The sequence below is a fragment of the Saccostrea cucullata genome, unplaced genomic scaffold (assembly GCF_032062105.1).
Source record: "Saccostrea cucullata isolate Sc308-1 unplaced genomic scaffold, CSIRO_AGI_Scuc_v1 ctg144, whole genome shotgun sequence".
Lineage (NCBI taxonomy): Eukaryota > Metazoa > Mollusca > Bivalvia > Ostreida > Ostreidae > Saccostrea > Saccostrea cuccullata.
In genome coordinates this window covers 233,631-246,886 of record NW_026930936.1, presented here as the reverse complement: position 1 = coordinate 246,886, position 13,256 = coordinate 233,631, and the positions used below count along the sequence as shown (strand labels likewise).

General features: G+C 33.3%; 1 protein-coding gene across 1 annotated transcript; it reads left to right on the top strand.

The window, feature by feature from the left end:
• The first annotated feature begins 2,761 nt into the window (after window positions 1–2,761).
• LOC134230652 (uncharacterized) lies at window positions 2,762–5,377 on the top strand. Its single transcript, XM_062712485.1, has 4 exons — window positions 2,762–2,958; window positions 4,003–4,165; window positions 4,207–4,532; window positions 4,623–5,377. Exons 1-4 carry the CDS (start codon window positions 2,838–2,840, stop codon window positions 5,354–5,356), a joined length of 1,344 nt encoding a protein of 447 aa, XP_062568469.1. The 5' UTR covers window positions 2,762–2,837; the 3' UTR covers window positions 5,357–5,377.
• Window positions 5,378–13,256: the final 7,879 nt, after the last annotated feature.

The window sequence follows — 13,256 nt, the reverse complement described above, 5'->3', positions numbered from 1 at the left end:
GTCAGACTCTGTGGTATCTATTATCTCAAGCTCACCAGAATATATCATATCGACATAAGAATGGAAATAACCATTTTTTATTAACAAAACGTCATCGACACATCTTAATGTCGAGTTGAAGGCCATAGCAAGCATAAGTGTTTTCTTATTTCACGCATAAGGTTTTGGACAAATTCTGCTTAACATGAATACAAAAATAGGTCTGCTAATAACGGGGCGCAATTGGTATCAATAGGAATTCCAATAAACTGTTGTAAAACCTGGTCTACAAAAACATGGGATCGGGTGTTTAGGAGGAGTATGTATATCCTGTATAATCTTGCATGAGCCTTATGTATTAATCAGGAATATGAAACATTCCGTACACTCAGATTCAGTATACATGTTAAACAAAGGGCTAACAACTGGTATGAAACTAGACAGTGAAATACGACCTAATATCAAGTTATATTTTGTTGACATGGTCATAAAATTACGATTTTGGAATCTGGGGCAAATAATAATTGAATTGCAATTTATTTGAAACATATTTATTTATTTTGCATCCAGGATCAAATTTCTTTGTTATAGCATCTTTTATCTAAATTTCTTTTTTTTTCATAAAGAGTTGGTAAAAAAAAAGATATTTTTGATTAATATTTTTGATTTTTGATAAAAGTTGATTAATTTTTACTATATCAGTATATAACGTGTTACCAAAAGATATTCACTGCAGAATATCTTTTAATGTAAACAAAAAAATTCAGATTTTATTTTTGTGATCATATCGTTATTCTTAAAAGCAGTTTAATTTCTTTCTCAAAGAGGGTATTATTCTAAACGGTTAAAGTCTGTATCAAATATCAATAAGAGTTCCCATACATATATAAATGATATTTTTTACACTTTTTTACACTGTGAGCAATATCAAAGTTCAAATGGATAAGAGGCATATAATATTACGTGTACAATCACATTTGGTAACTTTAAACATATCAAATTACCAAAAAAACAATCAAAGTTTACATATAATGTTTCTTTTTTTTCAAAATTACAATACTTTTTTTGATATAACAAAGAATTAAAGATACGCATTTTACTATTTCTCGTTGTAGATTTGGTACGCAGTTTCTTAATGATTTCCATGTTTGGAATCGTGGGTGCCATAGGTGAGTTCGAACATGACCCGAATTAAATCATATAATTTTTTTAAAAATACAAAACACTCGCATAAAACCAGAGGTAGTACGATAGAATACCATAATGTCAAGATTCGTGAACTTTAAGGTTAAAAGAATATTATGCAGTGATTTTGAAGAAACAGCCTCTTCCTATTCTATTCACTCCTTTGTGAAGCATTATATTTTATATAGAAAATTGTATAATATGCTCGAAAATAAAACAATAATAAATTATGCTAATATAAACTATTATAAATGACTGTTTTTGAAAAGTTTTCGTTTGAAATGACCTCCTGGATGAAAAATATTTTTATTAAATCTTTTAAAACCTTATTGCACATGTACAGGACATTAAGATTCAAATTCTTAAATTTAATTTGACTGCTTTTAAAATATGCGGATTGCTCTGTAGGAAATAATTTTGCTTTTTGCTGAAAGATACTGTTTTGACTCCAATTTGGTCATAAAAAGTATGTGAAAAAGCTTTTAAAAATTAATATTGCACAACTACAGAACAACTAGTATGTTCTCTATTGCACAGAAATAAACATTACTCTGGTAGTCTGTTTCTTATACAAATACATCATTTTACAAATCCCAGTTAGTTCCAAGGTGAATATGAAAATTTCAAAACCTTTTGCACATTTTACAAGAAATATTTTATTTTTAAAAGCATTTTTTTTTTACTTCAAAACCCTTCAAAACTGGTGATATAGACCCCCTTTTGTCAAACCATTTTAACTTTTTGTCAATTTTGACTTCTCGATCAAATTCAGTTTGCAAATAAAAACTTTAAGTGGACATAAAATCAAAATATGAATCGGACAGTTCCTAATTTAACAAAAGAGAGGGGACTTAAATAACAAATCACACAACTCTAAATGTATATTACATGTACTCAACCGCCCCTTGTATACCATGATACAAATTGCTTTTACAATTGGGTATTCCTTATACCACGTTATACTTATAAGTACTTTTGGGAATGTTGGTATCAACTTTTTATCCAGGTGTTCCTTGTTAAATATCTCTTATTGTATCCACTTGAAAGACGTTTTGTTCTCTTGCAATGTGCATTCCACACCAGCCATGACTGAATTACAGATTTAAATGTAAATTTTGTTTCCTCATGGCGTTAATTAGCAATAAATATGTCTTGGAATTGCTATGCTTTCATTAAGGACAGATGATACAATCAAACTCTTGTCAAAAATCATGAAAATAACAATTTAAGTCATGTTTTAACTTTTACCGCTTACATTTATTTCATTCAAAGTTTCACAATAATGGGATTAAGTGTGACAAAAAGTTGTATAGATTAAAAAAGATGATTGCAGAAAAATTATGACAATTCATAGAAAGTTTACAATTTTTAGTATTTCAAAAATTTGTTATTCGCATCATTTACAACTAAAATATGTTCAAAAATATGTACAAATCCAGGCATCCAGTTTTTGATATACATGTATTCGTCTTTCATTCAGATCCTTATTTATGGTTATCTGATTTATTCCATAAAATTGATTTTTTTTAAATGGTAAAAGTAAGATTTATCCAGCTAATTCTTTGCATTTTTTTTCAGAAACAAGAAAAAGCTTGTTTTACTTTACTGTCCCATTCTGTGATGAGGATTCCGTTTCATTATTACTGATACCATTGGAACCAACAGTGAAGAAAATGGTCGTACTAGTCACTACCCGTTCTACAATCAGAGAGTATCTCATAGATGGTAAAATAGGAAGCCGTTTGTCTGTCAGGCACCAGAGATGTTCGTGGAACACAACCATAGGGTCCTCGGGTATTATACTTTGTCATTGGTCATTTGTAAAATTCTATTTAAAAGCATTCTGTTTTAACACACAATTAAGGAATCTGTAGTTGTTATGAAAAAGATGCTCGAGTTTGATAGACTTTATCTATGTATGTATTCCAACAATCTGTTTGAATTCCCATGGGTACCAATTTCACCCCAATATTAGCAAACCTATTCTATATCCGCATAAATCAGAATGTTCAAAAGCTTCTACATGAGAAAAAGAAAACATTCTCTGAGGCGTTAAACTCGACATTTCGATGCATCGATTATTTATCTTCAAATACTGAACATTATATATATAGTTACTTTGATTCACACCTCGACTCGATATATAAAGAGAGGTTAAAATAAACGATACCACAGAGTCTCATAAACATTTTCATATTTGGTTACTAGTATTTTACTAGAAAAAGACCCTAATGATCATCTAAGAACCAATCTTTATGAAAAACATGTTGACTAGCTTTTCAATCAACTTCACTTCCTTATGTAGCAATATACCCTTATCACCTGCAAATGGGTTTTGATTACTACTGCGCCACGCGAAGTTATAACGTTAATTGTTCACCGTTCTTTGAATTCTTTAAGTCAAAAGATGACCAAAGGATGTGATTCATTTTTCGATCTGTATCCTTCTGAAAGTTAATCACCTGGGGAAGTAATTCCTCTGGTCCCCAAGATGAGATCTACTTCCTGAAATCGAAATTGTCACATCCCAGCCGTGACCAGACACTCAGCTGTTTCCGTAAACTTCGACCAGCAGGAATCAGTACAAACTGATTCGTGCCTCATCTTGATGAAGGTGATCTGATCAAGGCTTTCCGAATAATCACGGCATCAGAGTCGAAGTTAACAGTGACAGCCGAGTGTCTGATTAACCTTTAATTTTGTACTGTCACTTTAGAGAGCTAATGAAAATTTCCAAGAATGCCATCTTTGTAGGTCAGATTACTCTTTTAGGTTGTTGCTAAAGACGGTAAACTGTTTGACAAAGCTCTACTTGCATTCCGTCATTTTCATTTACAGGTATAAATGTAGAGACTTCATTACCCAGTGTTCTCTACGTCGAGTCAAGGGAGAGCACTTTCATTGTTCCATCTCTCCAGAGTTTGGGGACTGCCTATGTCGTACAGACGTTATGGAGTGAATTACAGACTCATCAGAAAGGAAAACTGGAAAAACTTCATAAGTTTTTTTAATGTGTTGAAATTGGAATTCGTGTGAAAATAGATATACAACTGTGGTTGCAATTTTTTATTCATTGGCACCACGGGACTTTACAACTGTGTATTTAAATTTGGATGGTGCAGAGCGGGTAATAACATGGTTCCTTAAGGCCGACACATACCATTTTCTTTTGAACAAGGGTGATTCTCTTTACGTTCGATGTGACTGTGATGTTTCAACGATAACGATAAATGGTAGCAAACCTGTTTTTGTCGCTATGGGCACGATATACAAAGAGAATTATATGGATGTTACCATTCCACCATCTAAGGAAGGCTGGGGGAAAAGATTTTTCATTGATGATGAGATTAGCTCTTACAAAATCTTTGGTAAGGCGCTGTTTTCGCTATAAGTGCCTTTCATTTCAATAGTTTACTTACAACTGTGTATTTTAAACCCTCATTTCTTTTCCATTGTAGGTAATACCAACACAACACTCGTAGCAAGAAGCGCAAGCAACAAGACAAACACCTTTGACTTTGCATATTTTCCGGCATGCCTCTCCCAACTTCAAAACGAAGGCTTTCCGTTCATTCTAGAATTCTCCAAACCAGTGCTGCTCCTGCAATTCGTTCTCATTAAGCATCATCGGGGCACTTCTTTCAGAACAAAATATGTCACTCCTGTTTCTTTTTACTTTCAAACAAATTTATTTGAAGATGTCCGTCAATTTTGCCTTCGAAACTTTTCTTTTAATTCTTCCGAAGAAATTTCCAACTCAACAAAATTAACACATCAAATAATTAGCATCGAGGAAGAGCAGTACACAAGTATAACACTTCATTTCAACAATTCCGAAAACCATTCAGTGGTCAAGAGGTTGCAAAAAATCCATGAAAGTCGTGCTGTATTCTCGGGTTATATGTACTGTGGATCGAACACACGGCTGTATCCACACCCTGCGGCTTGGCAGGTCCACTCATGTCAAACTAATCTGGAAACATGTCTTACTGATGTGGATCCTCCAAGTAATGACCCAACCTTTACCCAGTTGATCCACGATCCTTACATAGCAGCGTCTATAGCCTCAGTGACCTTCTCTCTCGTCTCTGGACTTCTAGCTGCCGTTGTGTTTATTGCCTTGGTGTACTTAGTGGACCAGATTAGAACTAGACTGGTAGGACCTACCCATGTAGGACCTCTTATACCATAGCAAACTGTATTTATGATTTGTTGGAATAAAGTATTCAGAACGGTTGAGATTATTGAAGTTGCATATATTCACATACATATTTTACCTTACAAGGATATCATTGAAATTAAAAGTTCAACTCTGCAAATGAATACAAATTGATTTCCAAAAATGTATTCAACAACAAGAGCTATATATGTCCATGCAGAATCGCGCTTCTGTTCAATAGCACATGATTGTCTATGTGTTCTTTTTTAGAGTCCTTCGGTCCAAGGGCACATTAACTGACACGGTTCGATGATTGTAGGCCTTTTAGTATCCAAGTTTTATCAAGTTTACCAACTTTATCCAATAATTTGGGTTTGGCGACTTTTAGCATACAGTGCACGAAATAGGCAATTTTTAAGCTTTGGTATGCTATAAAATTCAGTGAGTCCTGTGACCATTGTTTTATTTGACACAATCTCTGAGGCACCAAGGTGTATCTGCTCACAAGGTTGTGATAAGTTACAGCATTCAGAAAATATGTTACTGTGATATTGAATTATCAAAACTATAATGTAATAGTAATGCAAAGAAAGGGAGTTCCGCGAATAAATCAAACCAGAAGCGAAGAAATACATAAACATGAAAATCATGCATTCAATCCCCTATACATAGGAGTCACTAATCCCAGGGCCTCAGTAAGCTAACTAAGATAACCTCAACTAATTTTTAAAAGACACATCCTAAAGATATACAGGGTGTATCAACTAATAAGGTTTGATAGTTCTAAGCCTCTTAGTACATGTAGTACTCGAATTATTTTTTTTTTGTATCTAAATAGCTCAAATTTCAGAAGTAGGTCATTGTGACCTACTTTTCAATTTACACACTTTGAGACACATGATATATCAAATGACAAAGTTTGATGTTCCTAGGTTCCACGGTATACAAAACAAGAGGCCCATGGGCCTTATAGGTCACCTGAGCATTATGCAACAACTTTCCAGTGATTTAATTTGATTCATGTTTTAAGCCAGATACTATGGCATTCACAATTTTGAAAGAGGCACCATTGATCATCATAAACACTTAGCAGTTGCTTAGTTTGTTTACTTATAACCCATAGGCAGGGTGGGGGAACAAAAAATGCATTTCAAGTAATCAGTAATATTCAGCAATAATCAGTAATGCCCCTATCACACATGAACCCCTGACCCTTAGGCCTAGATCCACACATTGCACAATTTTTAAAATGGCACCCTTGCTTTTCTAAAATATTTGATTAATACAAATATTTAGCAAATCTTAAACAATTCATCCAGTTTAAGTATATAAGTACTGGTACAAAATTTACAATTCTGGAAGATTTCCTTGCATAATCATAACTACATAGGTAGTTCATCTGCTTAATACCCAAGAGCAGAGAAGAAAATTTTCAAAGATTTAATGTATTTTCACTATATAATCAATAGAGCCCCGCCTTATCACTAGAACCCCTGACCCTAGGGCCATAAAATCAAAATTTTGGAAGAGGTATTCTTGCTCATCACTTTTTCAAAGAATTCATGTAATCTATTTTCATTATATAATCAAAGACAAACCCGTTTGACCCTGGGGCCATAAAATTCATAATTTTGGTAGAGGCACTCTTGCACATCATAACTATGCACTTAGTTAGTTTATTTAATACCCAGGAGCAGAGAAGAAGATTTTCAAAGAATTCATGTAATTTGACTATATAATCAATAGAGCCCTGCACTAACACCATGGGCCATAAAATTCACAATTTTCGTAGAGGCACTCTTGCTCATCATAATTATGCACTTAGTTAGTTTATTTAATACCCAGGAGCAGAGAAGAAGATTTTCAAAGAATTCATGTTTTCACTATATAATCCATAAAACAAGAACATCCTGACCCTGGGGCCATAAAATTCACAATTTTGGTAGAGGTATTCTTGCTCATCATAACTATGCACTTAGTTAGTTTATTTAATACCCAGGAGCAGAGAAGAAGATTTTCATAAAATTCATGTATTTTCACTAATAATCAATAGAGCCCCGCCCTCACACCAGAACCCATCACCCTAGGGCCATAAAATTCACAATTTTGGTGAAGGCACTCTTGCTCATCATAAGTATGCACTTAGTTAGTTTATTTAATACCCAGGAGCAGAGAAGAAGATTTTCAAAGAATTCATGAATTTTAACTATATAATCTATAGAGCCCCGCCCTAACACCAGAACCCTGACCCTGGGGCCATAAAATTCACAATTTTGGTTGAGGCACTCTTGCTCATCATAACTATGCACTTAGTTAGTTTTTATAATACCCAGGAGCAGAGAAGAAGATTTTCAAAGAATTCATGAATTTTCACTAATTTATATACGCACGACGCACACCGCACGACGACAGACGAAAACAGATAGCAATAGGTCACCTGAGTTTACTCAGGTGACCTAACGATTAATTTGAAAAATTGAAAATGAATAGTTACACATAGTTGCGAAAGAAAAAAGAACATCACTGTGGGCTACTTTTACCTCACAATGGGCTATCAATTAAAATGATTTGACATAGTGATCAAAATGAACAAAATACTGTATTAAAAAAAAAAAGAAGTTCGTGAGCCAACACTCACTATTACCGGCTCTGATGTAAATATATACTTTCATGTTATTATACACAAGCTCAATTGCGGGCAGATGCACAGATAAATAAGAAGTTGACATCTGATTCATACAAAAATAAATCCTACCTTATGGCATGCCTCAACAAAGTATGTTCTAAAATTTCAAGCATCTCCAATGAGTAGTTGCTGACAAAAATGCTACTAAATATTGTTATTTATGGTACGGACAGGTGCAATTTATGAAACCGCATAATTTAATTGTTTTGTAGGGTGCCGAGTACTGCAGACAGACACATGGATAAACAGGAAGTTGTCATCAGATTAGAACAAAAATAAATCCCACTATATGGATTGCTTCAGCCTAGTTTTGCAATGAAGCTGGAAATAAATGTGCTTAAATTTCAATCATATGCAATGAATAGTTGCCTAGAAAACTAGGACCAAAAATTTAACAGACACACAGCTAGACAGATGGACAGACACACAAGGGTAAAACACCTTCAGAGAAGTTGTATAACAAAAAACTTAAATCTAATTTGAAGTCACTGTGATCTTGGAAACATGCATTCAGCACTGTGATGATTCCCTCAACAATGTTTAATCTACAATATACATCCATCCTAATGCATAAGTTTGGTAAGCAGAAGTTGCTCAGAAAAAATTTGCTGATAATCTTGATATTCTAGGTTCTATTAAAAGAGGCCATCTTTGGTTCAGAGGAGCTAAGAAGACAAGTTGTACAATTGGATAATCATGTCACAAAATTTATTTGTGTTTCAATAACAATTTTATATTTAAAACACTCACATTTTCAAGAAAAATCACCAAATTCATTTCTTACAAAGTCCAATGGGCAAGAATGCTAACCCAAAATGCATTTTACACATACTAGTATTTGTTCCTCTCTCTCTCTCTCTCTCTCTTTCCTTTCTAAAATTGTCTTTATTATGCATCCAACACTGTCTAAAAGCCAAGATTAAAAAAAATTGCATAAGGTTTGAATTTTTAGTTAAGGTTAAATTGTAAATGAAAACCCAATGTTCACTCTTTTTGAGCAATTATCAGTCTTTGGGAAAAAAAATGCTTTAGAAATGTACAAAGTAGATTCTTCTTTTGAATTGCTAGCATTTTGGAGGTAAAAATAAGTTTAAAGAAGACATGGTTAGAGACAGACAAATATTTTAGAATTTTTGAACAAAAAACTTACATGTGCCTTGGTCAACTTCTGATTACATGCATCAGATATTCTTACTTAGTAATGAATGTATAAATAAAACATACAAAAAAAAAAAAAAAAACAGAAACAGTACAATATACACTTGATATTAAATAGGCATAAATTGACTCTAGAATATGTACATATTTTACATACATGTAATTAACATAACAAAATGTGATACAAAGATATATCAACTTTGATATGCAAAGACTTATCTCCATGTAGTTTCAACATTATCATCAAATTTGTATTCAATTTCTACCTGCATTTACGTTGTAAAATTTGCAGATATTATACATATATTTCAAGCTTCATTGCAATATTAGTTTGACTATTTGAAATTCTCTTCTTTTTTTTTTTTTGGCTGTGATAAAAATAGCATCTTAGGAAATAATTTTCTTATATAGTATGTGTCTGTTTAATGCATCGTGAAGTCTTTTATTAAATAATTTTAATGCCAAAAACAACATTCCACTGAAACATCTAAATATATAACATGACCAGAAAAACAAGATATACATACATTTACAAATAAGTTAAAAATAAAATGAGTAATGTTGTATCAAATTTTATATCATTTCACTGATGCAAGTTGCACTGCGTATTTGCTTTCAGCCAAGTCATATTTTTTTAACAATCTTTAAATAAAGATATGGTTATTATGGATGCATTTCTGCTTTCCTATTAAGGTTTATAACACCAAGTTTTACAATTAACTGTTCGTAAAAACATCCATCAATTACACTTAACCATGTATTTTGTTAAAAGAAAAGAAAAGAAAGAACAAACAGCATTTTCAAAGACAATTTTAAAACTAGAAATGTCCAAACGGGACAAAATACCCCCCGCTGGGTTTTTCAGAAGTAAGTTTTTCCATAATAAAGATATGTATCAAACATGAAGTATGACATTTTTCTTCCAGTGACCTTGAACTTCCCCAAATGACCTTGGGTCAAGGTCATGACACACCCTTGGGTCATGGGCAATCTTTGTGTGAAATCACAACCTACCAAGTTTATCCATAAGAAAGATATGGACCGGACATGAATTATGAATTTTTTCTTCCAGTGACCTTGAACTTCTCCAAATGACCTTGGGTCAAGGTCATGACACACCCTCGGGTCATGGGCTATCTTTGTGTGAAATGACAACCTACCAAGTTTATCCATAAGAAAGATATGGACCGGACACAATTTATGAAATTTTTCTTTCAGTGACCTTGAACTTCCCCAAATGACCTTGGGTCAAAGTCATGACACACCCTTGGGTCATGGCCTATCTTTGTGTGAAATGAGAACCTACCAAGTTTATCCATAAAAAAGATATGGACCGGACACAATTTGTGAAATTTTTCTTTCAGTGACCTTGAACTTCCCCAAATGACCTTGGGTCAAAGTCATGACACACCCTTGGGTCATGGGCTATCTTTGTGTGAAATGAGAACCTACTAAGTTTATCCATAAGAAAGATATGGACCGGACACGAATTATGAAATTTTTCTTCCAGTGACCTTGAACTTCCCAAATGACCTTGGGTCAAGGTCAAGACACACCCTTGGGTCATGGGCTATCTTTGTGTGAAATGAGAACCTACCAAGTTTATCCATAAGAAAGATATGGACCGGACACAATTTGTGAAATTTTTCTTTCAGTGACCTTGAACTTCCCCAAATGACCTTGGGTTAAAGTCATGACACACCCTTTGGTCATGGGCTTTCTTTGTGTGAAATGAGAACCTACCAAGTTTATCCATAAGAAAGATATGGACCGGACACGGATTATGAAATTTTTCTTTCAGTGACCTTGAACTTCCCCAAATGACCTTGGGTCAAGGTCATGACACACCCTTGGGTCATGGGCAATCTTTGTGTGAAATGACAACCTACCAAGTTTATTCATAAGAAAGATATGGACCGGACACGAATTATGAAATTTTTCTTTCAGTGACCTTGAACTTCCCCAAATGACCTTGGGTCAAGGTCATGATACACCCTCGGGTCATGGGCAATCTTTGTGTGGAGTAGTAGATTCTAATGTCCCTCTGTAAGAAAGATATGGACCGGACACGATTGCACAGACAGACTGACAGACGGACAGACAGACGGACAAGGTGATTCCTATATACCCCCCAAACTTCGTTTGAGGGGGGTATAATAAAACTGCTAAAATATCATAAAAGCAGAATTTTTAGCAAAAGTTTAAATTTGACATTTTTAATAGTGAATAGTTTGATATTGCTAAAAATGAATATTGCTAACATTTTATTTTGTAACAGTGGTTTTAGCTATTTTTCTAGAAATTATTAAATTAAGATTACTTACAGCTATAAATTTACCGGGTAATGCCAATTTCTTTTAAATAAGCTGCTAAATTTGAATCTTACTAACATTCCACTTAAAACAGTTATATTTTGAATATTTTGAATAAAATTCCATACCTAATGCCTAATGAGGCAGTTCATATTTACAAACGAGCTACAACTTATATTAGTAGAATTCATATACATGTAATAAAACATATAGTTGAACACAAAGATGTATGACCCGAAATCCAATAAAAAAATATGATAAAGGAATATACGTGTACATGTACTAGGGATGTCAACAAGTATTTCAGTTCTCAATTGCTTGTTAAAGATGTACTTTTGAAAAACAAGTCAATCAGAAGGATTTAAGTTAATTCTTTTATTTTGACTGGTCTATTGATGTCAAAGGTCAGTCTGTGCTCTGACATTGTACAATGTAGATTAAGTTATTATCATTATATTGGGGAGATCTATTTTTTTATTTTTTGAATATTTGATATTTGTTATGATCTTGAAATTAAATAAATTTCTTAAATGTGTTTGTTGTTTGCAAGAAATTGCATAATTACGCTTTAGCACAAGTTTTTAATGTTTTCATCAGTCATTCTTATCATTTCCATAACTTAAGAGGATTCGTGAAAACGTCCTAACTCTGTACCCTTTTGTGGCCTCTGTAAAGCTTTGAGTCAAAATTAGTGGTGGTTTTAAAACAAGCATCAATTTAAGTTCTTAACTACAAAGTATCACAGTTTTAACTGTGTCGAATTCTGATTTTTAAATCAAATTAGGGGCCATATTCAGCGGTTACCATTGTTACAACGCACTTTGAAAAATTTTTCAAAGTGCATTAAAATTTGGGACCAAGCTAACCCACTTTGAAAAAAATAAATTTTTTTTCAAAGTGCGTTAAAATCGACCATATTAACGCACTTTGAAAAAAAAATGTAAAGATTGATCAATATTCCTTCAAATAATCGGTATGATAAATAACAGTTCCTGGTTTGATAACTCTTTTATGATATAAAGTTGCTGTAGGACCTGGGAAATTGACGTTTTAAATATTCAAGGTTTTGATAAAATAAAAGGGTCTTGAAAAAAAGAGTGATGACTGTTTAAGTTCATTAATTTGTTTCCTTTTTTTTCAATTTTAGTCTTTGATAAGTAGATGTAAAGGTGTATAGGGGGCATTAACAGAGGAAAGCTTCAAGCAACTTAGCATTTATCATAATAAAAAGGGCCAATTTGATTGTTCAAAACTATGAAAATTCTTTCTCTCTCATACGTTTTACTGCACTTAAAAACTTCTAGTTTTCATCTGTTTTAATTAACTCGTTTATTATTGAAATTTTCAACATCATACCAGTTAGGTAAATACATAATTATATGAATGCTTTGAGTATAGCATAGACATCGAGACTGGGCAAAGGGCCAGGGGAGGGAATGGGGGTGGGGCTAAGCCCCCCACTTATTTTGGAAAGATATATACATCGTATAAGCATTAAAAATGCAGTGTACCCTTTTTAGGTTTATTGCTCCGCTCCCCCGTTTGCTACCGACACCTATGTATTGGAAAGATAAAGATTTGGACTAAGGGATCTTATACCCGTTTTATCCTCTTTTCGACGGGTGTAAATCAAATCATTTTTGAGGTTAGAATTAGGCTTAGTTTTTTGAAAGATACATAATAAATAAAATCTTTCCATGACTAAAACATGATTTTTTTTTCAAAGTGCATTAAGTGTCTCCATGGTAAAATATATTGATGTAGACTCTTAACGCAC

What these genes read in the sequence shown, in the direction of transcription:
- LOC134230652 (XM_062712485.1), top strand. Translation starts at nt 2,838, where the DNA reads ATGGTCGTACTAGTCACTACCCGTTCTACAATCAGAGAGTATCTCATA. An exon ending in CACAACCATAGGGTCCTCGG is followed by an intron (nt 2,959 to 4,002) that starts GTATTATACTTT and finishes TTTCATTTACAG; the next exon opens with GTATAAATGTAGAGACTTCA. An exon ending in TAGCTCTTACAAAATCTTTG is followed by an intron (nt 4,533 to 4,622) that starts GTAAGGCGCTGT and finishes TTTCCATTGTAG; the next exon opens with GTAATACCAACACAACACTC.